Raw genomic sequence first — 27369 nt, forward strand, 5'->3', positions numbered from 1 at the left:
TCTGGATCCAATCTTCAGTACTGCAAAGAAAAACAACATATATTATGTATACTATTAGGGGGATCTGTTCGTCTAGTATCTAAAATCTATGCATGTCTATTTCTGCAATTTATTGCTTCCACTGACTCATATTAATGGCAATGTATCTTTGTGCTTGTGTGTGCACGTGTGTGTGTGTGTGTGCGTATGCACAGTATGAGCTCAATGTTCATTGTGCTTCTTTAGAAAGATCTCCTAGGTAAGTAGAGACCTGGTGACCCAGAACAACTTTAAACTAAATTTAAGTTTAAGATTCTTCAGACCACTCTGATGACATCTGGTAATTTGAAGCTTCAAAAAGTCCTGTCAGCCCCATTAGGACGTAGACCTCTGGGCATCTCTACAAGTGTCGATAGCACAGCCAAAGCAGCATACAGGTGAGTATGTCACCTGATTAGGTCTGCAGAAAGAGGGCCTGACCTACGTCTCCCAAGCCCCCCTCACCATGCTTATGTTGGGGAAATAATTGGGAAATTTCCATATGAGTAGAACCAGCTACATAATTTGTGAGGGCCAAATGAAATGTGGAAGCCCTCATTTATAAACTACCAAGAATTTCAGAACGGTGCCAGCAGAGCATTGAGCAGATTATGAAGCCCTTCTAAGTGTGAATTCCTGTGTGATGCCCATGAAACCAGCCCTATATATGAGGGAGGGCTTTCCTTAAGCAGGAACTACATCCTGGTCATTTCAGCATTCCTCAGAGTATTCAATGGAGGACTGAAGAGTAAAGCATTGTGGTGTGGGAACCTCACACTGGAGGTAAGAACTCTAACAAGGTGCAAAGGCACTCATAACTATCACAAACCATGAAATACTCATGTATATGATTGTACACTTTGTATATCATTTTACAATTATTTTATTTAAAATATATTATTACTGTAAAAGTATATATAAAATGAAGCCCCTCTACTAAATTTATAGTACAAAATTATACACAATATAATCCTATCTATGAAAAAGTGTGGAATATAGAAATGTAGAATAGTTACCATAGTCTTCTTTCTACTTGTCTAGTTTTTTCAGAATTGGAAATATGAAGAAAAAACATGAAAGTTTTTCCCACACAGCGCATTGCAACCTACTGACCATCTGGATCTGCAGAAGCCATGGGCGCTCCAAGCCTCTTAGCCATCCCAGAACCAGCGTCATGCGGTACCTACTTGATCTCAGACTGTCCACATGGCTTCTTCCTGGAGAGGCTGAGCAGATCTTTGCCATATTTCTCTTCAATCGCTGCCCTGAGGATACAGAAGAGAAAGGGTCACAGGTCCCGCTCAGGGTTCTTAGTACACACACGTACTGCCTTTGAAAGCAAGCTGTCCCTCTAACGCAGATATACGCCATTCTCCGAAACGCAAATCTCCCTGTGTAAAGTGGGGAGGAATTACAAGATCACCAGAGGTTTTCATCTCCAAGCTGGTATTCTCCACCTCGCATGAACATCACAACCAAGTTCAGGGTATGGGGGGCAGTGCTTTTTGCTTTAAGATGTCTCACAGGGTCTCACTGGGTGGCCGAGGTTGGCCTCAAACTCCTGAGTTCAAGTAATCCTCCTGTCTCAGCCTCCCAACTTGCTGGGACTACAGGCTTGAGCATTTTGTTTTTAATGGAGTAAGAGGTACATCCATCTAATGCTGCGCTCCTCAGGCCCAGCCCTCCTTCACCTTCTTAGGAGAGCCTTTTCCGGTCCTACACAGCTCTCACTTACTGTCACTGCAAATACACAACCAAACTGGACCAAAGAAAAGGGAATTTCAGAGTATAAACTCTGCAGTTGGCCTGTCTCACAAAAAGTCTTAGTACTCAGCAGTGCAGGGTCTGTCTAAAGTGCTAAGCATCCCCTTCTTCTCCTCCCCCTCCTCCCCACTGCTCTCTGCCACATCTCCACTTTTTGTCTCAGCTCCGGCCCTATCCAGACCACGTATCAGGTAAAGGCGATTGAGGCTTCACTACCCTCTTTTATTTCTTCAGATTTTGCAGGGTGGGTACTGGGGATTGAACCCAGGGGCACTTTACCTTTGAGCTACAACTCTATCCTTTTTAATTTTTTATTTTGAGACAGGATCTCACTAAATTGCTGAGGCTAGCCTCCAACTTATGATCCTTCTGCCTCAGCCTCCTGAGTCGATGGGATTACAATGTGTGTAATCCCAGTGTAATCAGTGTATGTGATTACGGTGTGAGATTACAGGGTGTGCCGCCACACCAAGCCTCTTCCTTCAGGTTTTAAAAAATTCTCTGAGTCATAAATGAATACATTCTCACTGCCAAAGATTCAAACAACGCAGAGGTATAAAGTGGAAAGTATGAAAGTCCTCTCCAGCCCTGCTTCTCTCCCTAGGGGCAGTCACGGTTGAGTTTGGAACATGTCTTTTCCAGGCTTCTGTGATACCTGTCTACACTCATACAAGACTTCTTGTGTTGAGATCATTCTATGATTTGTTCTGGTTTTCACTGGTAATACATTATATCGAATTTTCCCTCTCAGATACACCATACTATAGAGCATAATATGAAGTTTTCTACAGCAAATACACTGTCCCCTGATTTGTTGCTACTTTTTCATTATGACCAAAAAGTAAAAATAAAAATTATAAGATTTCATCTAACTTCAATTAGAATGGCTATTATCAAGAACACAAGCAATAATAGGTATTGGCGTGGATGTGGGGGAAAAGGCACACTTTTACATTGCTGGTGGAGTTGCAACTGATGCAGCCACTTGAAAGCAGTGCAGAGAATCCTCAGAAAACTTGGCATGGGCCCACCTTTTCACCCAGCTATCCCACTCCTCAGTTTATACCCAAAGGACAGCATACTACAATGACGCAGGCACATCAATGTTTATAGCAGCTCAATTCACAATAGTTAGATTATGGAACCAACTTAGATACTCTTCAACAGATGAATGGATAAAGAAACTGTTGCATGTATACACAATGGAATATTACTCAGCCATAAAGAAGAATAAAATTATGGCATTTGCACGTAAATGGATGAAATTGGAGAATATCATGCTAAGTGAAATAAGTCAATCCCAAAAAACCAAAGGCTGAATGTTTTCCCTGATAAGTGGATGATGATACATAATGGGGGTAGAGGGGTGGCAGGTAAGAGAAGAATGGAGGAACTTCAGATTACATAGAGGAAAATGAGAGGGGGAAGGGGGCAGGGGTATGAAAGATGGTGGACTGAGACAGACATTATCACCCTATGAACATGTATGATTACATGAATGGTATGAACCTACATTGTGTACAACCATAGAAGCAATTAATCAAAATGCAATCTGTAAAAATAAAAAATAAAAATAAATTAATGGATATATACGTGTGAGTATACACACACACACACACACATGCACACACACACACATATCTATGGGTATACTGAAAATGTTTGTTTGTTTGGCTTCCAAAGAAGCCTTGTCAATTTATACTTGCCTCAGAAGCCCTCACCCACATTGGACATCAACCTTTTTTTTAAATTGTTATCACTCTGTGGAGGACAGTTTCAAAAATAGGATCTCTAATTTTAATTTACATTTTCCTTATTTCTAGTATGAGTGAACATCTTTTTATGTGCTTACTGGGCATTTGTTATTTGTTCTATAAGTTAGCCAATTTTTTAACTGAGTGGTTTGACTATGTATATCATATGTATACATATATATCTTCATGTACTATGAATATAATACTTTTTCTCATGTATGTTACAAAGTTTTTCCTATTCTATTATTTTTCTTTTTTAAATAACTTATTTTATTAAAATGATACATATTCATTATTTCTAAAAAAAATAAGCAGAAATGACGAAAAACTATCCAAAATTCCACCAATCAAAAGTAATTAGTGTTAACATTAGGTGATGATTGTAATGGACATTTCTTTATGGAGGTATGCAGATAAAATGAATGGGCAGATATATACAAAAAATTTTTAAAGAATGAGACTATACTCTAAACTTTAAAAAAAAATTTTAGTTATAGATGGACATAAAACCTTTATTTATTTTTATGTGGTGCTGAGGATCAAACCCAGTGCCCCACACATGTGAGGCAAGAACTCTACCCCTGAGCCACAACCCCAGCCCCTAAACTTTTAAAATCTAGAGTCAATCTGAATTTATTTGAATTTCACAGAAGAAAAGGAAACTGAAGAGAAGGTGAAGGAATCTCTGAATTTAAATAATTGTTTCTTTGCCATAGGGGGAAAAATGGTTTCTAAAAGGTCTTTCTCAGATTAAAAGAGAAAGTTAGCTGGGCATAGTGGTGCGTGTCTGTAACTCCAGCTACTTGGGAGGCTAAGGCAGGAGGATTGTAAATTCAAGGCCAGCCTGTGAAATTTAGTGAGACCCTGTCTCAAAATAAGGCTGGGATGTAACGCAATTGTAAAGCACCCGGGGTGAAAATAATCAGGAAGATCAAGGTGTTAAAATATTTCTTCTTTCCTTCTTTCCTCCTTTCCACCAAGTGCATTTGCTTGGTTGTGGGTCATTTGTCATCGTGCTACTGATACGGTGGACAGCCCTGTCCATTTGCTCTGAGACTGCAAATGAAGGCTGCTCTGTGTCCTTCTGATTTTACATGTGCTCAGTTTGAGCATAACCTGGTTTCTTGTCGGGCCTCTACTCTTGGACGTTGTTTCTAAAGTTTTTGCCAGCACCTGATAATTTAAAATGAAGCACACTTCAAACTGACTCTAGTTACAGGGAAAGATGCAATTGATCTTCTTCCTTTTGGAATCCTTTTTTGCTATATCTATGTAGTGTCTGAATGATGACATTCTACAAAGAACATTAAATATGTTTACATGTAAAAAGATGTTAAAGTCATTTTCATTTAAAAAAATACATAATGTACATGTATTTTATCTTTTCACAATTATTTATGTATTTATTTATTTATTTTTGTACTGGGGATTAAACTCAGGGGTGCTTTACCACTGAGCTAGAGCCTCAACCCTTATTTTTTATTTTGAGACAGGGTCTTACTAAATCCCATAGTGCCTTCAACGTTGCTGAGGCTGGTTCTGGACTTGTGATCCTCCTGCCTCAGCCTCCTGAGCTGCTGGGATTACAGATGTAAACCACTGCACCCAGCTTCATTCATAAACCTTTTCTCTCAAGCTAGAGCCTAAGAAGTTTGGGACAGAGATACCATTTAGTTCTTGGGTATCATTTCAAAACGTATAGCAGAGGGTCTTCAGAACTGCTAAGCACCACCAAAACCAGCCTGTGGTTGCTTGCTTGTGTGGGAACACTTCGGCTCACCATCTCTGGCGAGGACAGAGCGACGTACCTTTCTTTTAGAAACTCTTCGAACTCCTTGCAGTTCTTGCGGCCATTGTTCAGGTGCTGGATGATGCTGTCGTAGCCCACGGTGCTGAGGATGTCCGTGCTCTGGTGGGAAAGAACATGATGGCATCAGACCAGGAACGGCAGGGATGGCAGCCCCGAGGCCTGGAGAGGGAAGGGGCAGATGGGGTGGGAAGCTAGCAATGGGACCTTCCTGAATTGCTTTACCTTCAAGACATGTGACCCAAAGAATGACTAGAAGCTGCAGAAGGGTTTTTCAAATGATGAAATTGAAGGGTCACAAAACAGGAAGAAAGTGACAGAGGACTGAGGCACATGGATGAGAGAGGAGGCTGGCTGGAGGCTTTCTCTGGTCCTCTACTCCTGCCCTGGGGTCAGGCCAGGTGCCTACTCCAGCCTCCCAGGGTGTACATCTTCATACTCCTGCTGCGGATCCATTCCAACCAGGAGCTGTGCGGTTTTCAGTTTGTCCTTCAACTTGCCACTAAGCTTGTCCCTGACAACTCTTCCCATAACCTGTTAGCCCTACAGAGAGTCCGGAGTATCTGCAAAAGGCAGGCAGCTCTGAGCCAGGAGCCAAGAACTAGGCCTCAGAGTGGGAGAAACTGACCATGTGCCCACTGGAAAGGATGGAGGGGGAGTCTGGTGGTCAGTGTGCTCCATGTCATCACGGGCCTCAATCTGGAGAAAAGGATTGTTTACTTTCTTTCTTTATTTTTTTTGAGGGGGGAGATTACCAGGGATTGAACTCAGGGGCCCTCGACCACTGAGCCACATCCCCAGCCCTATTTTGTATTTTAGTTAGAGACAGGTCTCACTGAGTTGCTTAGCACCTCTCAATGGCTGAGGCTGGCTTTGAACTTGGATCCTCCTGCCTTAGCCTCCCAAGTAGCTGGGATTACAGGCCGTGCCACCACACCTGGGTTGTTTACATTTCTTAAGTTAGCAGTTTGTCCATATTTTATTCTACTGTGTTCTCCAAGGATGGAGGAAGCTGGCTGGCTAAGTCAACCAAACCAGTAGCTCCAGGTGAAGTACATTTTAAAAAATCAAGGTTCTGGCCAGGCACAGTGGCACACACCTGTAATCCCAGCAACTCGGGAGGCTGAGGCAGGAGGATCCTGAGCTCAAAGCCAGCCTCAGCAGTTTAGCGAGGCCTTAAGCAACTCAGTGAGCCCTGTCTCTAAATAAAATATAAAAAAGGGCTGGGGATGTGGATTAGTGACTGAGTGCTTCTGGGTTCAATCCCCTGTAAAAAAATAAAATAAAATAAAAATAAAAAATAAAATATAAAAAAAAATAAAATAAAAAATCAAGGTTTCCTTAGTTACCCACATGGATAAATCAGGGACTTGTAAACAGCGTCAAAGTGTCCCCTCTGAGGCTGGTTCCCTAGTTTCTACCCCTGTTGCCGCCAGCAGCAACAATCCCGCAGGAAGGAATCCCGCAGGAAGGAGGTGGACTGGGAATGAACTACTTCTATTATCTTTCTCTTGTGAGCTGCTTTCTTGCTTGCTTGCTTTTTCACTAGTTAATAGAGGAAGAGAGGCTTGCTTAGAGGGAGAGAGGCTTGCTTAGAGGGAGAGAGGCTTACTTGCTTTTACTACGCTTTCAGAGAGGCTATGCTTATCAGAGAGGCTACACTTTCAGAGGAGCTATTTCTTAGAGGTCTGCTGCTTCTTCTTAGAGGTGCGCCCTGCATCCTGCGTCCTAGAGGTGCATGCTAGAGGCGTGTGCTAGAGGTGCATGCTATCAGAGATGCTTCTTAGTGGTGCATCCCGCGTACTGCGTCCTTCATTTTGCGATCTAGAGGTGTGTGCTTAATCCTCCATTCTGCGATCTGCGATCTGCGATCTGCGACCTGTGATCTGCGACCCCCGCCTACGTGAAGAGAATGTCTTATATACCTAAGGCAGCCAATCAGCTTAGGATTAGCATGATTGAAGCATGTGCCACGGTACCAATCAAGAAAGAATGAGGAACATCTGTTGACCACTAGCGCAGAGGAGACATTAACCAATCAGGCAAAAGGCCATAAGACATCACGCCGTGTTAACACTAATTATGTGCCACCTCTTGGCCCAATGCCAGCCGCCATCTTAGGGCTACTTAAACATGTCTCTACATACCCCAATGCATACAATAGGCTGCCTGATTGGAACTCTGAGTCCCCATACCCTAGGTTGTTTAGATCTCCTCTTGGAATGTCCTGAGAGCTCTGAACTCACCCATCCTAGTCCAGCCATGGTGAACCAGCCTAGGAGGACCTGACCTTCCCAGCCCCAGTCCTGGACATCTTCTCTTCCATTTGCTGCCACTCATGGTGGACTGACTAAGCAGACAGTGATCCCCGAGACACCTAGTATGACTAAGACCTGAGGCTGATTTCAACATGGCAGCTGGGAATTTAAGAGGCCATATCTCACGTCACATTGTTAGATGGATTTATATAACCATCATAAATTTTACAAGTGGGCATATGAATAAATCCGATTTAGAAACATGTTGAGTTCTATGCTTTGTGACTATTGTTCAAGCATGGATTCAGATTTTGGGAAGTCCAAAGAAAGCTCTTCCACCGAAGCCTCATCTTCCACCTGCTGCCTCCATGCAGACCAGACCCTCTGTCTTAGCCTGGTTGGCGCCTCCCACGCCCAGCAGGGCGACATTTACAATATCCTTCCTCCATCCAAATCTGGGCCCTCAAACCCCATTTCCTTGAAATCTTCTCTGAGTAGCACCAACTCCCTCCTCTGGGTCCTCGGGTACCCAGCATCTGAATTTGATGTTAGGAATCACCCTTTCTGTCCCAAGTCTATTTCAAGTCCCTAGGGCTTTGTTCAAGTCTTGAGACACACCTGCACCCCTCCCTCTGAAAACCTATCTTCATGCAATGCACCCCACAGGCCCACAGTGAAAATCTGTAGAATAAAATGCCTCCTCTTCTCCTAGTCAGATATTTCAGAAGGAAATAATGCATGCAAAGACTCCTGAGTGGGATGAATCAGTGGGTACAGAGGGTCAATGTCAAAGATGGTTTGTAGACAGAATTCTTCGTTCCTCCCAGAGGAACTTCTCCATCTCATGATGTGCATTTGCAAAGGTGGTTTCCCTCTTCTTAATTAAGGGTGCAGATACTCTGAGAGGGGCGGGAAGAGTAGAGCTAGACCTGTTTCCAGGAAACACAAACCAAAACACCAGACTTCTCAGCTGTCAGTTGTAAAAATAAGACAGCACTATCTCATCCAGAGGAGTGACTGGGTTTTGGAGGCAATGAGGAAAGGAAACCCCTAGAAAAAGATAAAAAAAATGTTCAAGGCTGAGCTCAAAGTGGTGGAGGATTTGGCCTGGAAACTTCTACCTCTGCCACTCAGAGAACATCACAGTAAGCTGACTGGCAGAAATCAGTCGAGAAGGGTCAAGCAAGAAAGGGATGCACACACAGTCCATGATGCACTAAGAGTAGGAGCACCAAGGAAGATCACAGATCCACCATCAGAAACAGTTTCAGGGCTAGGGATCTAGCTCAGTGGCAGAGCGTTTGCCTAGCATGTGCGAGGCACTGGGTTCAACCCCCAGCACACACACACACAAAAGTATTGCCAAATTCATAATACCAATATCCTCAGCTTAGTAAAGAGATCTTGATAAACCATATCTCTGACTTCTCTCTCCAAGCTTTCCCCACACTGGTTTTGTCCCTTCCCTTCCAAATGAATAGTGTGCATTTTACCCCAGGACCTTGGCACATGCTTTCTCCCCTTAATGGGAATGGCATCTCCTCTTCCTTCACTTAAATCCTACTTCTTTTTCAGGGTCCAGCCAAATTCCATTTCTTCTCTGAAGTCGTCCTCAAACAATTTCCTCTCTCATTCTCTCTCCCTCTAAATGCCTGAAGTGTTTATGCCTATTTTTCTCATTTGGCTTTTAGCATATCCTATCTAAAAAGTTATCATCTTTTTTAAAAATAATTAATTCCTTAAAGAGTATCTGGGTTATATGAACTTCATCATCCACAGTAGTTTTCACATTAATGATGCTTGAAATGTTGGTTAATTTTATACCAAGTACTGAAAAGTTTATCAAGCCAGCTTGAGCTAGAGTAATCCTAATTAGGGAGGCTGCCATTCAATGACCGGGTCAGTAAAAGACTTGTACATAAAATAAACATGTATGCAGAAGAACAGTTAGTGACTAAGTGGATACGACTACACAGAGGGAATGTGTAATGAACGAGATAGAGTAAGACCACAGACTAGGGAAGCCAGGCGTGGTGGGCAAGCCGGCGATCCCAGCTACCTGAGGCAGGAGGATCGCAAGTTCAAGGGCAGCCTGGGCAACATAGTGAGAACCCGTCTTAAAATAAAAAAATAAAAAGGCTGGGGATGTAGCTCAGTGGAAAGAGAGGCCCTGAATTCAACTACTGGTGCCAAAAAAAAAAAAAAAAATTTAGAGTCATCAGGGAAAAAATAAAATTTAAACTGAGCTTTTTTAAATGACTAAGAGTGATATGAGAAATTAAAAAAATATTTCAAACCAACTGGCAATGAAAATAACATCAAAATTTGTGAGATATAACAAAACAGGAAATTTATAGCTCCAAATGCTCATATTAGAAAAGAAAAATGGTTTTAAAATTAATGATCTAAACTTTAAGTATATAGGAAAAGAAGAGCAAATTAACCTTGCAGTAAATAGAAGGAAATAAAAATAGTGGACTATGATGAGATAGAAGTGGACAAAAAATAAAGAAAAGTAACTTAGTTCTTTGAAAAGTTTAATAAAATCAGTAAATTAGGTTGATCAACAAACAAAGAAAAGTCAGCTTCTGTGGTGCATGCCTGTAATTCCAGAGACTCAGGAGGCTGAGGTATGAGGACCGCAAGTTCAAGCCCAGCCTGGGAAGTTTAGCCCAGTCTTGAAATAAAAGTGGCTGAGGTGGTAGCTCACTGGAGAGCAGCCCTGGGTTCAATCCCCAGTAGCAAAAAAAAAAAAAAAAAAAAAGATGGAAAGAAAGAGAAAGCGCAAATTATCAATATCAGAATGAAAGAGGGAATATCAATACTGATTCCAATTCATACAGACAGACTATACATATGTTAAAAGAATGAAGGGTACATAGCTGATGGAGTTGCAAATTGGTGCTGCCACTCTGGAAAGCAATGTGGAGATTCCTCAGAAAACTTGGAATGGACCCACCATTGGACCCAGCTATCCCACTCCTCGGTTTATACCCAAAGGACTTAAAATCAGCATACTACAGTGATGCAGTCACATCAATGTTCATAGCTGCTCAATTCACAAGAGCTAGATTGTAGAACCAACCTAGATGCCCTTCAATTGACGAATGGATAAAGAAACTGTGGTATATATACACAATGGAATATTACACAGCCATAAAGAAGAATAAAATTATGGTATTTGCTGGTAAATGGATGAAGTTGGAAAATATCATGCTAAGTGAAATAGGCCAAGCCCCAAAAACCAAAGGCCAAATGTTTTCTCTGATAAGTGCATGATGACTTATAATGATGGGGGGGGGGGATAGAAGAATGAAGGAACTTTGGATGGTGTAGAGGAAAATGAAGTGGGAGGGGGTGGGGGACAGAAAGACAGTAGAATGAAACAGACAGTATTACTCTATGTATATGTATGATTACATGAATGGTGTGAATCCACATTATGTACAACCACAGAAATGAAAAGTTGTACCCCATTTGTGTACAATGAATCAAAATGTGTCTGTAAAAATAAAAAAGATTTTAATAAAAAAAAGAATGAAGGGATATTATGAACTCTGATTAAATGTCTGAAAAATAAATTATTAAAACTGACATAAGAAACAGATATCTGAAGAGCCATAACATCTTTAAAGAAACTGAATATACACCTTAAAGCCTTTCTCACAATGAAAGACCAGATGAATTCACTATGGAATTCTGTCAATTATTTAAGGGGGGAAATGATACCAATCTCACCCAAACTCTTTCAGAAGATAGAAAAAGAGGAAATACTTCTCATCTTATTTTATGAATCTAGCATAGCCCCATTACCAAAAAAAGACAGGGACATTACAAGAAAAGAGTATTCCAGGAAAACTTTCTCACAAGAACAGATGTAAAAACCTCTACTGAACTACTGTTATATCATCTCCAGGAATAAATAAAAGTATAATACATCATGACCCAAGTTATCTATCTCAATAATACAAGGTTAGTTTAATATTTGAAAATCAATCAATAGAATTCACTACATTAACAGAAAAAAAAGAAGACAAGTCATATAATTATCTCAATAGATGCAGAATAAGATTTGAAAAATTTCAGGACCATTTCACAATAGGAACTCAGCAAAATAGTAATGAATGATCACATCCTCAATGTGACAAAAAGAATCTCAAAGAGCTTACATTTAGCAGTCTGTTAATGGAGAAAGATTGAACACAACCATCCTAAGATCAGAAAGAAGGTAAAGCCAGGTGTGGTGGTGCACACCTGTACTCCCAGCAACTGGGGAGGCTGAGGCAGGAGGATCCTGAGTTCGAAGCCAGTCTCAGCAACTTAGCAAGGCCCTAAGAATCTTACCAAGACCCTTTTTGTGTATAAAATATGAAATGGGCTGGGGATGTGGCTCAGTAGTTAAGTACCTCTGAGTTCAATCCCCAGTACCAAAAGAAAGAGAGAGAGAGAGAAACAAGGAAGGGATTCCTGAGCTATTTTATTCAACACTGCATATCCCAGGTAACGCAATAGGGCAAGCAAAAAAACAGAGAAAAAAAAAAGTAAAACTGCCCTAATTTGCAAACAGCATGATTATACACATAGAAAATTGTGAAGAGTTTACCAAAAAATGACCAACATTAAATAAACTTAAGGTTACAGGACACAAGGAAAATACACAAAAACCAACTGCATTTCTACATAAGAGTAGCAAAGAAAGGAAAAGGCAGGAAAACTTTTAAACACCATTGATGATGGCAGATTCTGGAATACTTAAGAATTTGTTAAAAATTGTCTCACTGGAAATTACAAAAAAAAATTGCTGAATGAAATGGAAGAAGACCTAAATAAAAGTGGACATGAATAGAGTAAAGATAGTTATCATATCAATTTTCCCCAAACTGATGTATAAATTCAACACAATTACATCAAAATCCCAAAAATCTCTCCTGTAGATATTTGCAACTTGGGCCTAAAATTTGTGAAGAATTGCAAAGGACCTAGAATAGACCAAAAAAAAATTGTTTTTAAAGAATGAAGTTGGAAAACTTATACCAACTGACTTCAAAATTTTCCACAAAGCTATAGTCATCGAAACAATCTAGTACTAATCTGAAGCTGAACAAACAGACCAATGGAACAGAAGAGAATCCAGAAATAGACTCATTTGTTTATGGTCAGCTGATTTGCAACAAAGGAGTCAAAGTCAAGGCAGAAATGGTAGTCTTTGGAACAAGTGGTCCTGGAACAACTGCATAAGCCTGTTGGGAAAAAGAGCCCTTGCTCATTCCTCACACCATACACAAAATTAACTTGAGACTATCACGGTGGTGCACGCCTGTAATCCCAGCAGCTTGGGAGACTGAGGCAGGAGGATCGAGAGTTCAAAGCCAGCCTCAGCAACTTAGTGAGGGCCTAAAGCAACTCACGAGACTAAGTAAAATATTTTCAAAATATTTTCAAAATATTGGGAATGTGGCTCACTGGTTAAGCACCAATGGGTTCAATCCCTGGTACAAAAAAAAAAAAAAAAAAACCAATTAACTGGAGCCAGGCACAGTGGTGCACACCTGTGATCCCAGCTACTCAGGACAATGAGCCAGGAGAATCACAAGGTTTGGGACCAGTCTGGGCAACCTGGTGAGACTGTCTCAAAATAAAGTATAAAAGGGGATATAACTCAGTTGGTAGAGTGCCCCTAGGTTCAATACCTAGTATTGAAAAAATAATTAATTAATTTGAAAAGAATCATGGATTCAAATGTAAAGCTAAAATATAGTTTTTAAAAGAAAATGTCTTTGAAAATTTAAGATCATCCAAAAAGAACCAAGGGTATATTAGGGGACTTAACCAATCCTCAGGAAAAGATTTTTTAGAGAAGAAACAAAAAACATGAACTACAAAAAAATCTCTGAAAATTGGATTTTATCAAAATTTAAACACCTCTACTCATCAAAACAAATCGTCAAGAAAATTAAATGGCAAGCCACAGGCAGGAAGAAAATATTTGTAAAACCTATCTGTCAAAGGACTTGTAACCAGAATATATAAACAATTCCAACAAATTGACAATAAAAATGCAAGGAGCCCCCCGAAAATTCAGCATAATACTTAAACTTCATAGAAAGATATTTCATAAAAAATATTCCTTTTGGCTAAAAAGCTCATGAAAAATTCCTCAACATTATAGTTATCAGGGAAATTCAAATGGAAGTCACAGTGAGATCCAGCTTTATGCTCTCAAGCCCAGCTAAAATTAAAGAGTTGACATTGAATATAATCAAGGATGCTGAAAAACCAAATCGTTCCTGCATTGCTTATAGAAGTATAAAATGGTACAATTGTTTTGAAAAGTTTGGCAATATCTCAAAAAGCTAATGTGCACATACCCTATAATCCAAAGCTTCGCTCCTAAGCATTTACCCAAGTGAAATGAAAATATCCATCAAGAAATAGAAAGAGGGCTGGGGAGATAGCTCAGCTGCTAGAGTGCTTGCCTCACAAGCACAAGGCCCTGAGTTCGACCCCCAGTACCACAAAAAAAAAAAAAAAAGAAATAGAAAGAATATTCACAGAAACGGTATTCGCAGTTGCCAGACCCTGGAAACAACCCAAATGTCTAACTGATGAATGGATAAATAATTTGTGTTATATTCATAGAATGGAATACTGCTTATCAATAAAAAAGGTAGAACTACTGATATATGAAACAACATGGACCCAACCATTATGCTGAGTGAAAGATGCTAGACACAAACAGAATTTACTGTACAGTTCCATTTATATGACTCCTAGGACAGGCAAGATGAATCTGTGGTAAAAAGAAATAAGAGCAGTGATAGTTCAAAGCCACCCTAAGGGCTCCCGGTGCTGCTGCCAAGGATCCTCATGTTTGTTCTAGGCTGTGTCTCAAGCCCAGATCTGTCACGTTCCCTGCTACACATGAGCTCTCCTGTCACAGGCTCCAAGAACCACCTGGGCCAGGGGCTTGGGATTTACTCAGTGGTAGAGTGCTTGCCTATCATGCACAAGGTCCTGGGTTCCATCACCAGCACCATAGAAAAAGAAAAGAAAAAGAAAATATTGGGACCAGAATTGCTTAAACATGTAGATCCCTCGGTCCCGGCCCAGACCTGCTGATTCGGAACCTGGGGTGGCTCATGGGAATCTCCAAGTGACTGGAATGCAGTCTGAGAACTGCTACCATAGAAAGACCATCCTGGTTCCTGCCTCGGGGAGCTTGCAAAAAGAAACCAGAGAACACAGCAGAACGGGGAGGTAAGAATGGCGTCAGAAAAGTACACAGGAAAATAAGCCAGAGAAGACCCTCCTGGTTTGCATTTCATTTTAAAACCTCCAGTTTTGAGTAAAACATGCAAATGGGTGTGGATGCCATTTGGAGGCCCAGAAAGACTCCCTGGAAAGGGGAGAAGGTCAATTGCTTTGCATTGCTTACAAAGACTGTGTTTGTGGGAGGACAGCAGAGAGAGTTACACAAAGGTACTGTGCTTTTGCATTCAAGGACTACAACATGTTCCATAAACAAAGTGAGAGAAGCTATTTCCATGTTTTACAAGTGAAGAAAATGAGACATTCCAAATTTCTGAAATATAAAAAGCCAGTGGGTCAGGCATGGTGGCACATGTTTATAATACCAGTGACTCAGAAGGCTGAGGTAGGAGGATTGATTTGGCGGCCAGCCTCAACTTAGGGAGGCCCTGAACTTCTTAGCAAAACCCTGTCTCAAAAAATAAAAAGAGCTGGGATGTGACTCACTGGTTAAGCACCCCTAGGTTCAATCCCCAGTACAAAAAAGCTGATGAACCTAGATGGACAGAGGTCAGAAGACAGTATTTCGATCCAGGCAAAACAGAGAAGAAAGGATACCAACCTTTCCGGAGAAATCCTAGAACCAAAGGCCCAAGCTCCCAATCAGTAGGGACAGGGATTGGAGCAGCCATGGATAAATACACAGGGTGTTTCAAGGACACTGGGAAGCCCGCCAGTGCCCTGCCCCACACCAGGTGGAAGCAGAGCAACTGGTTCTGACATTTATACCAAAGCTGCAAGGGATGAGGTCTGCACCCTGCAGCAGAAGCCTAACAGACATGCAGACCAGAGCCATAGCAGAGCATGTCCGCTGCAGCCTTCAAAGCCTCCACAGAGAAAAGGAAAGAGAAAAAGGGTCAACGCAGCTCTCAGGTCCTCTAAATGCCTTCTTTTCCAGGATAATGCAAGGTCTGCTTAGAAAATCAGACATTATCAAGTAAAAAACTGGAAACAGTTAAATACGAAAAAAGTAATCTCTTTCCAATATGTCAACAATAGCCATTTTAAAATGTAATTGAAAATTCAAAAATCCTATTCACAATGCCAACAAAAATCTGTAAAATACTTTATTTTATAAAATGCAAGTCTTTTTTTTTTTTTTTTTTCATATCGGGGATTGAACTTAGGGGCACTAGACCACCCAGCCACATCCCCAGCCCTATTTTGTATTTTATTTAGAGACAGAGTCTCACTGAGTTGCTTAGTGCCTCGCTTTTGCTGAGGCTGGCTTTGAAGTCTTGATCCTCCTGCCTCAGCCTCCTGAGCTATTGGGATAACCGGTGTGCATCACTGTACCTGGCAATATAAGTCTTTTGAGGCAAAACTATAAACTATTAATATAGAACACAAAGAGCTCAATACATCCTAAAAATAAATCCTAGTCCAAGATGGAAAAAAATCCATTGTTGGAAAAGTCCAATTCTGCCCAAATAAATCTTAAATAATCTTAGTCATCACCACCACACCCAACTTAATGCTATTTCTTTTTAAGATTTGAATTCATTATAAAGTCACCTAGAAAAATAGGAGAATGAAAAAAGCCCCTCACCACGTAAGTCTTCGCTTTTTAAAATAACCAACATAATGAGTGAAGATTTACATGGTAACTATTCAAAAAGCCACCTACCGACTAGGGATATAGCTCAGTAGTAAAGGATTTGCTCAACATATACAAGGCCCTGGTTTCAATCTCAAGCACCAAAAAAAAAAAAAAAAAAAAAAAAAAAAATGTTAAAGTCAGCCAAATGAGAAGATGGAAAACTCTTGTCAGAAAGTTCATCTTGCCAACAAGAATTTAGGATTTATAGAGGCAGCTGATACACATTCCCAGACTGGAGGGTGCCTTCCCACAGTGAGTACACCAACATGCACATCTAACACTAAGTCATGAACCATGTGTTCATTCTACAAATCTCAAGAACAAAGATCATCATTTCTTTGGGATATTCTTGTCACTGATTAGTTTGCTCATGTGCTGTTCCTGACATAGTAGGCAAAGGAAAGGCTAGAGGAATAGGGGCCCTGAGGCATTCTTGCTGATTGCAAAACTCACAGTAATGGCAGACAACACCCTTAATGCTCAGCCTCAAAAGTTTTATATTACTGACATTGATTAAAAAAAAAAAAAAGTTGGTATTGGTTAAAAAAATACAAAAACAGTTCAGAAATGGACTTACATAGGAATTCGGTGTGTGATAAAGAAGGTTTTTTTAATTTTATTTTTTTCAGTATGAGGGATTAAATCCAGTGGCATTCTACTACTGAGCCCCATACCCAGTCCTTTTAATTTATTGAGACAGGGACTTGCTAAGTTATCAAGGTTGGTCTCAAATTTGCAATCCTCCTGCCTCAGCCTCCCAAGTAGATGGGATTACAGGTATATGCCATTATGCCTCACTTAAAGGAGACATATGAGTTAAGAAAACAAAGGATGACAATTCAATAATTGTTACTGTGACAAAGACTGTTCATTTTACCAAAAACTAAAAGCAGAGCCCTAACATAATATCATGAAATAAATCCCTGGTGAATTAAAGAGCTAATGATAGAAATAACAAACATATGAGAAGAAAATACAGAAATATATCCAAATATTCAAGTGACAGAGATTTATCTAAGTATAATTCCAACCATAGAAGACATAAAGGAGAATCCCAACAGATTGCCTATTCTGATTAATAAAATATAGTTTACCAAGATGGACTGTTTGAGATAAAAAAAAAAAAATGATGATGGAAGATACTACCTTTTAGGACAGGGGATACAGCTCAATTCATAGAGTGCTTGCCTGTCAAGCACAAGGCCATGGGTTCAATCCCCAGCACCACAAAAAAAAAAAAAAAAAAAAAAAAGAAAAGAAAAGAAAGAAAGAGGGGTTAGTGTTAGGGTTAGAGTTAGGGTTAGGGAGGGGGGCAAGAATGGAGGAAGGAAGGACTATATAGAGGGAAAAGAGGGGTAGGAGGGGTGGGGGGGAAGGGAAAAAATAACAGAATGAATCAAACAACACTACCCTATGTAAATTTATGATTACACAAATGGTATGCCTTTATGCCATGTACAAACAGAGAAACATGTATCCCAGTTGTTTACAATAAAAAAAAAAAAAGAAAAATTAAGGACCCAGAAAATAAATAATTCCTCCACCAAAAAAAAAAAAAAAAAGAAAAGAAAAGAAAGAAAGAAAAAAGAAAAAAGAAACTACCTTTAGATTGAAAAACAATGGGAGGAGGGTGCTGAGAATTGAACTGAGGACCTACTGCCTAAGCATGCTCTATCGTGAAACATACGCCCCCAGCTCCTAGCACAGCAATTTAATATCACTTATATCACTAAGGCAAAAGTGAACTTTCTGTTAAATGGTGCTGAGGCACCTGCTTACCCATTTAGAAAAAATGATTTTTTTAAAAAAGTTCCAAACCCGGCACCACACATAAAAATAAATTCAAAACAGATCAGAGGTCTAGTAAAAACATGAAACTCTGAGGGCAGTAGAAGTAAACATGGACAAATAGCTCTATAACTTGGGTGTTCAAAAAGACTTTCTCTCTATGAGTTAAAATTCAAATTCCAAAAAAGAAAATATTTATAAATTTGACCATATAAAAAAATGTTTGCTAACCAAAAAAGAAAATGAACAGCATAAAAAGAAAGCTAACAAAGTAAAAGGAAATACTTGCAATAAGATTATAAAGAGCAAATATTCCAAATATATAAATAATTATTTTAGCCAGGCATGGTGGCGCACACCTGTAATCCCAGCAGGTTAGGAGGCTGAGGCAGGAGGATGGCAAGTTCAAAGCCAGCCTCAGCAACTTAGGGAGTCCCTAAGCAACTCAATAAAACCCTGTCTCTAAATAAAATATTAAAAAAAGGGCTAGGGATGTGACTCGGTAGTTAAGTGATCCTGGGGGTTCAATCCCCAGTACTAAAAAAAAAAGAAGAAGAAGAAAAGGAAGAAATGGGCAAAAACGACACATCTCTGGGTATACCTTTTTAAGTAGTTACTACTTTTGAAATAATGTTAGTATTTTAAATAGTGGGGAAAACTGGAAATGAATCAGCAAGTATAGAGGAAACTCTAAAATGGAATACAAACAGAAGCGGGTGAACCTAACCACATTATAAACCAACAGAGAAAGAAGGGAAGGGAACTTTGGAGACACTATTTTGACTGTGTACTTGTAACTTTAGGCAAAAAGAAGTACAAATACAAATACTCAAGCTTGCTTTTCCCAATGTTGGGGTTAACAATCCTCAAAAAGGCTTTCTCTGAATCCTTGCACTGAGTAGACAAGTAGATACATTGTGGGTAGTGGGAGCTGGGTTTCTCAAGGACACGAGAGCAGTGCATGCTGGCATTGGCTCGCCCTGCTGGCCAGCGCCAGTTATGGACCTCTCTTCCAGATTCGATTTGTTCTATTCATTCCATAATGTCATGTTGGTAGTTTGAACTGGTCCATGGAGTTTTACCATGGATATTGGCAAACGCTGCAAATCGAGCTTCCTATGCACTGGAGAGCTTGCTGTTAAGCATTTACCAGCACACCACTGGAGAGGATATAGCAAGCAGAGAAGGCGAGAATAAACCTTCTGTGCTGGAATGGAATTGGAGGTGTCATTTTGCATATATGTATTCTCCTAGTTCTGTCTGTTAGGAGGTCCTAGAAAATATGATATCCAAATATCCCTGCACCAGAAGTCTTAGTTTCTAAATATACTATTCTCTACTTAAAGGAACCAGAGCTCTTTGGAGAAATGACAGATTCCAGACAGGACTAATCCCATAACGTCTTATGCCAGAGAGCATGGAAGGCTCAAAGAATGATGATGGGATGTCAAAAGAAGATAAGAACCAGTTTAAAGAAGCTTCTTACTGTCCAAATCTAAGACAATATGGGCATCAAGAGTCATGCTTCCAGTTTTTGGCTATTAAAACCAAGCTGCTGTGTACATTCCTATACAGTCTTTGTATGGCAAATTTCTAATTCTATGTGTATAATAAAACTGGCATTCTACTGTAATGATGGGATGGGGGAAGGAAAGATAGTAGAATGAGACAGACAATATTACACTGTGTATATGTATGATTATATGAATGGTGTGAATCTACATTGTGTACAACCATAGAAACAAAATGATGAACCCCATTTGTGTACAATGAATCAAAGTGCAGCCTGTAAAAATAAAAATTTAAATTAATAAAAAAATAAAATTTAAAAAGGAAAAAAAAGAGTAATAATGATTATAACCTATTACCACTCATTGACTAATAAAAGAATCCAAGCTAGGCATGGTGGCACATACCTGTAATCCCAATTACTCAGGAGTCTGAGGCAGGATTGCAAGTTCAAGGCCATCCTCTGTTCAAGCCCCTCTCTCAAAACAAAACGAAAAAGACTGGGACTACAGCTCAGTGAGTGGTAGAGCACTTGCCTAGCATGAGTGAGGACTTAGGTTCAATATCCAGTACTGACCCAAGAAAAAAGAAGAATCCATACTACCGTTGGAGGATTCTTCCTTACAGTAGAATGCCAGTTTTATTATACACATAGAATTAGAAAATTTGTCATGCAAAGACTATAAATGAATGTACACAGCAGCTTGATTTGTAATAGCCAAAAATTGAAAACAACCCAAATGTCCATCAACAAGTCAAGGGAAAAACAAACTATGATGTGTCCATGAAATGGAATACTACACAGTAATAAAAAGAGGTTAAATTATTCATTCAACATCATGGATGAATCTCAAAATAAGTATAAACGAAAGAAGTCAGGTAAAACCAAAAAGGAACTTATTAAGTTCTAACTATATAAATTCTAGAAAATGCATCTATAGTGACAGAAAGCAGATTGGGGTTGCCTGGGCAGGGGATTAAACGAGTGGGGAAGATTCCAAAGGGTTATGCGGAAACTGTGGGGTTAGGGATATGTTTATTATCTTGATTGTGGTGGTTTCATAAAGATGTACACATGTCTAAACCTATCAAACTGCAAATTTAAATCATAGGCTGTTTATTATATGTCAAGTATTCTTCAATAATGCTATTAAAAATTTTAACCATCAATTGGCAACCATCTTAGTAATAATTAGTTAAGGCAAGAATTATCAATGGATGTTAAAATTAATGGATTTGGCATTTGTTGGAGAAAAAAAATGGATGTTTACATGGTATCTCCCTTCAACACACTTATTAATTGCAAAGGAGAATTCAGTAATTTTACAAGGAGAAACTAGAAAACTCCACTGTGATAGGCTAAAATAATTGTCCCTTAAGGATCCACAAACCAATTCATAGAACCTAGGAATATGCTTCCATGTAGCATAAAGGACTTTGAAGATGTGATTAAGAATCCTGAGGGCTGGGGATATAGCTCAGTTGGTAGAGTGCTTGCCTTGCAAGCATAAGGCCCTGGGTTCAAATCCCCAGCACCGCAAAAAAAAAAAAAAAGAATCTTGAGATAGGAAGATGATCCTGGCTTATCCAGTCAGGCCCAGTGTGATCACAAGGGTCCTTATAAGAAGATGGTGGGAGGCCAGGCATGGTGTTGCACATCTGTGATCTCAGTGAGTCAGGAGGCCAAGGCAGGAGGATTAAAAAGTTGAGGCCAAACTTAGCAACTTAGTGAGACCCCCATCTCAAAATAAAAAATTAAAAGCACTCAGGTGTAGCTCAGTGGTAGAGTTCTCACTAAGCATGTAAGAGGCCTTGTGTTCAATCCCCAGCAACAACAACAAAAAGAATAAAAGAAAAAGAAAAGGCATATGTACATGTGTAGAAAGAGGGGAACTGAGGGAGAAAAGAAATGTCACATTTGAGGAAAACAAGTAAAGAGCACATAGTCATTCTCTGTACAATTTTTGCAATTTTTTAGAAAATCTGAAATTATTTTTTAAGTTAAAAAGATTAAAATTCTGTGTAACAAAAGATATCCTAGCTTGGTGTGGTGCCCCATGCCTATGATCCCAGTGACTTGGGAGGTTGAGGTGGGAGGATTGCAAGTTCAAAGCCAGCCTCAGCAACAGCGAAGCGCTAAGCAACTCAGTGAGACCCTGTCTCTAAATAAAATACGAAATAGGGCTGGGGATGTGGCCCAGTGGTCAAGTACCCCTGAGTTCAATCCCCAGTATCCCCCCTCAAAATAAAAGATACTCTAAACAAAGCAAAAAGCCAAATGGTAAATTAGGAACAGAGAACAGTGGCATTTATTCAAGGATTAACATATATAATAAGCACCTAAAATCAATCACGTGAAGATGAACCATTTTTTTTTTCAAGTGGGTAAGAGATATAAACAGGCAATACTCAAGAAGAAAACCAACTGGGCATGGTGGGGCACACTTGTAATCCCAGCAGCTCAGGAGGCTGAGGCAGGAGGATGACAAATTCAAAGCCAGTCTCAGAAACTTAGTGAGGTCCTGTCTCAAAATAAAAATAAAAAGGGCTGGTAGAGTACCCGTGGGTTCAATTCCCTATATCAAAAAAAAAAAGCCAAGTTGAAAATCTGGAGGACATGCCTGAGAGGAACACAATGACACCTATCTAGGGTAAAACCAGTGGTGTCTCAGCATCTGCCTCCTGGCCCATGGGATTCTCTGCAGACTCCCCCAGACATGCCCAACACTGCCTTGGACTGCAGAGGCAGGCAACTACTGAGAGTTAGCTGTCCCCCAAATTAGAACTAGGTTCCCCCAGGGGGTCAAGAGTAAGACACCAACCTCAGCAGTTCAGACACCAAGCCAAGAAAGCAAGCCAGATCAAACAATCAGTGGCTGCCACTACTATCAAAAGCAAATATAGAACTGGAAGCCAGGAATCCAAAGGAGGTCAAGCCCAAGGGGACAGCCAACCATGCTGTACCAGCTGACATGTGTCCTCTCACTCCAAGTGCAAGCTTTGTAGCCAATCCACAAAAATTTCAAGCAGCTTCTGATACCGCCATGCCACATCCCAACCACAATACAATTTTGAAGATCTTTAATTTCTGTCAATTATCTTCCTGGTTGAACTAAATGATCAAAAGGGAATAAAGTTGGAAGTCTAAAGAAACCAACTGTGAAGACAAGCTACTGCATCCCTACAGAAGTAAGGTCTGGGGAAGGGCGCAGGGGTGCATGCCTGGGATCCCAGCAGCTCTGGAGTCTGAGGCAGGAGGATCACCAGCCTCAGCAATTTAGCAAAATCCTGAGCAACTTGGTGAGCCCCTGTCTCAAAGTAAAATATAAAAAAGGGTTGGGGATGTGGCTCAGTGGTTAAGCGCCCCTGTGTTCAATCCCTGGTACCAAAAAAAAGAGTAATGTCTTGGGTGCATTGCACAGCTATAACTGGGAAACCTCAGCTTAACTCTTCATTCCAAGAAATTGCAAGTTAATAGAAAATATTTCATGTTAAGGGAAGCGGTTCTTTTCTAAGTAAAACCTGGCTTCAGCACATTCATTGCCATTCAGTTTCTTCCATCTTATCCATTTCCATTCCTGAAACCTCCACACATAATCAGAAGAATCCTCAAAAAAAAAAAAAAAAAATTCCTTATGTTCTCTAGACTTGGATGTTTCCAGGCAAAGATTCATGATTTCTAACAAGTTTTGAACCAGAAATTAATCAGGGTTAATCATCACTTAATCAGAATATCCCATTTCCTAAACATTCTAGGTATTCTAAGAATCTCTTTGCTTTCCTGCCATGTTCCATAGTACTAGGATGTTAGAGTTCGAGGGCATCTTAGAGATTAACCACAAAATTAATTTCCACCTTTTATAAATGAAGAGACTGAGACCTAGCTTATGCTTTGACTAAAGTCTTTATACTCCTAGTAGGAACAGAAATATATAAATGCAAAAGGTGTTACTCAACCAGTAATATTCAAATAAGTGCAATCATCTCCAGGTTTGCACATCAGACTAAGTAACTTTGATTCTGAGAAACAACACCAAGTAATTCCTTGTGGACTCCAGGATGTACTCACTCCCCATGTCTCAGCCAGCCAGGGTCCTCCCACCCCTCAAATATGTAGCTTTTGTTTCTACGTGTTCCTTCAAACTCTTTATAAAATTGACATCAACTTGTGTTATTCCAGAGAATTTTTTCCAAAGTTTTAAATTGAACTTAAACTTCAGATTTAGTTTTGGGGCTTTCTTGTTGCAGTTCTGGGGATAGAGCCTGGGACCTTGGTTACACTAAACAAGAACTCTACCACTGGACTGCACCCCCAGACCCTAGTTTATTCTTAGTTTCACCATTGCCATTTCACTGAGACCAGCTCAAGTTCAGTGTATTTGGGGTTTTCCGTATTTTAGGTCCACAATTGGTGGGAATGAAAAAGTTTTGTATATTCAAATTTCAGACTTTAGCATGTCTCAAATGATAGGATTTTAGAAGCAAGTTGCAGGATTTCTTCTGGTACAAGTTCATCCAAGTCCACTTCCTCTGCTCCTCTAACTGGCAGATCCAGTGAACATCTTGCATGAGTTTTCAGCAGAGTTCTCAGACATATTAGATGTGACACCCGTGTAACAATGACATTCAACTGAGCTAGACCAGTAAGGCTGACTTGTTGAAACTAAATCTCAATGAAATTGAGTGAAAAAGTATGCCCATACCAACCCACACACAAATATTTATATATAGCAGCTCTATTCATAATTGCCAAAATTTGGAAGAATCCAACATGTTCTTTTTTGTTGTTCTTTTTAGTTATACATGAGGTAAAGTGTATTTTCTACAGACATGGAGTATAGCTACCCATTCTTGTGGTTGTACCTGATGTGGAGTTTCACTGGTCATGTATTCATATATATGAACACAGGAAACTTACATCTGAGTCATTCTACTGTCATTCATATTCCCATCCCCCCTTCCCTTCTACTAAGAGATTTTCCCTTTGTCTAATCCAATAAACTTCTATTCTCATCCTCCACCTTATTGTGTGTTAACATCCATGTATAAGAAAGAACATTTGACATTTGGTTTTTTGGGACTGGCTTATTTCACTTAGCGTGATAGTCTCCAGTTCTATCCTTTTACTGGAAAATGTCATAATTTTATTTTTCTTTATGGGCTGAGTACAAGATGTTCTTCAGGCAAACAGATAAATAAATGGTGGCACATCCATACAATGGAATATTGTTCAGTGATTAGAAATGAACTATCAAGACACAAAAAGACATGGGGGAATCTTAAATGCATATTTCTAGGCAAAAAAGCCAGTCTGAAAAGGTTGCAAATTATATGATTCCAACTATATGACTTTCTGGAATAGGTAAACTACAGAAAGTAAAAAGAGCATTGGTTGCAAAGGATTCAGGAAGGGAGGAAGGGAGGAATAGGTGAAGCACAGGGAATTTGGGGGCAGTGAAAATATTCCATATGATGCAATAATGGTGAATATATTATTATTTATTTGCTAAAATCCATAGATAACAAAAAGTGAACACTAAAATAAACTATGGACCTTAGATAATAATGTACGTAAATTACTACATCAGTTGTGCCACACTAATGCTAGATGTTAGTAACAGGAGATACAGGGTAGGAAGAACCTACCTTCATGGGAAATCTTTACTTCTGTTCAGTTTTTTCATAAACCTAAAACCTCTAAATAATAAAAACCTTTTGCCGGGCATGGTGGTACAGGCCTGTAATCCCAGAAATGCAGGAAGTTGAGGTAGGAATATTGAGAGTTCAAATCCAACCTCAGCAACTTAGCAAGGCCCTAAGCAACTCAGCAAGACCCTGTCTCTAATAAATTTTTTTTTTTAAAGAGCTGGGGATGTAGCTCAGTGGTTAAGCATCCCTGGGTTCAATTCCAGGCACAAAAAAAAAAAAAAATTAAAAATAAATAAAGCCTATTAATTTTTAAAAATTATTTAAAATGAGATAATCATGTTTTAACTTTCTAGTTAATTACTAGAAATGACTTTTTTTTTAACATGTTGTTTCTCTGTTTGTACATGGAGTAAAGGCATACCATTTGTATAATCATAAATTTACATAGGGTAATGTTGGTTGATTCATTCTGTTATTTTTTCCCTTCCCCCCACCCCTCCCACCCCTCTTTCCCTCTATACAGTCCTTCCTTCCCCCATTCTTGCCCCCCTCCCTAACCCTAACTCTAACCCTTAGAAACAACCTTTAAGTGACTGGATCATTTCAGCAAATTCACTTATATCAAACCAGTTTTTAGCAATTTGGCCTGCTTCCTCTGGATGACGTGTTGTACTTTCTATTCCTCAGACACAACAGGTTCTCCTATTCCCCAAACAGTTCACAAGGCTGGCTCGACTCTGCCTTTCACATCGTAGTTCACCTGTCACCTCCTCAGAGAAGTTCCACACATCCAATCTGTCCCCCATACAAATCAGTACTTCAATCTCCCAATGTGGTAGGGAATAATAACCCTCAGAGATGTACTGGTCTGTGGAGTTAGTTAATATGTGACTTCATATGGCAAAAGAGATTTTACAACTATAATTAAATTATGGACTTTGAGATGAGGAAGATTATCCTGGATTGTTCAAGAAGGCCCAATGAAATCACATGGGTCCTTAATAGCCAGAGAAACAGAGTAATGTGATTGCTGACTTTGAAGATAAAAGAGGCCCACAAGTCAAAATATGCAGGTAAACTCTAGAAGCTTGAAAAAGCAAAGAACTAATTCTCCCCTCCATCCCCCCCAAACCCCCTCTAAGGAATGCAATCTGCTGACACCTTGATTTTAGCCCAGAGAGATTTCTGACATCAAGAACTATAAGATGGGCTAGGAATGTAGCTCAATGGTAAGGCACTTGCCTAGCATAAGTGAGACCCTGAGTTCAATCTCTAACACTGCAAAGCAAAATAGGACTGTAAGGTAAATTTCTGTTGTTTTAAGCCACTAAGTCTATGCTAATTTGTTATAGCAGCAATAGGAAGCTTACACATCCTATGTATTTCCTCTACTGCAATCAATTACCAAGATCCTTAATTGTATGATATATTTATTTGGCTACTCTGAGTTCCACAGACTAGGGTGTAAACACCTCAAATCTGGCATTGCAGCTAGCATAAAGGAGGTACTCAGTAAACTCTCGTTAAAAATGGGAATTTTCATCCCAACCCTGACAGCTATCCTTAGGAATGTTACAATGCAGATACAGAGACTCAGAGAAGTTACACCCACTATCAGCTCAAGATGGAACAGCAAGAGCAGAGCCAAGCAGGGCCAAACCCAGACCCACATGGGGCAAAAGCTTATGCCACTGAGCCTCTAGGATAACATTGCAAGTAGCATCAAGCTGAAGTACAGAAATGGGGTTGTTGGAACAGAGGATCCCAGCATTACCAGGGCTGGTGTAGAGGAGGCCTCACAGAAGAGGATTCAGGAAGCCCTGGGAAAGAATTTTCTTTTTACTTTTTCTTTTTCTTTTTCTTACCAGGGATTGAACCCAGGGGTGCTTAACCACTGAGCCACATCCCAGGCCT

The 27369-nt window shown here is 39.9% G+C and overlaps 1 protein-coding gene across 1 annotated transcript in view; it reads right to left on the reverse strand.

The window, feature by feature from the left end:
- Pstpip2 (proline-serine-threonine phosphatase interacting protein 2) overlaps positions 1 to 27369 on the reverse strand; it is a 76550-nt gene that overhangs the window by 37733 nt on the left and 11448 nt on the right. The window contains exons 2-3 of the mRNA XM_047526518.1: positions 5345 to 5445; positions 1206 to 1283 (exon numbers count right to left, since the gene is read on the reverse strand). Coding sequence (XP_047382474.1) covers positions 1206 to 1283; positions 5345 to 5445 — 179 coding nt within the window. The remainder of the gene's footprint in view (positions 1 to 1205; positions 1284 to 5344; positions 5446 to 27369) is intronic.

Source organism: Sciurus carolinensis, chromosome 15, assembly GCF_902686445.1.
Source record: "Sciurus carolinensis chromosome 15, mSciCar1.2, whole genome shotgun sequence".
NCBI lineage: Eukaryota > Metazoa > Chordata > Mammalia > Rodentia > Sciuridae > Sciurus > Sciurus carolinensis.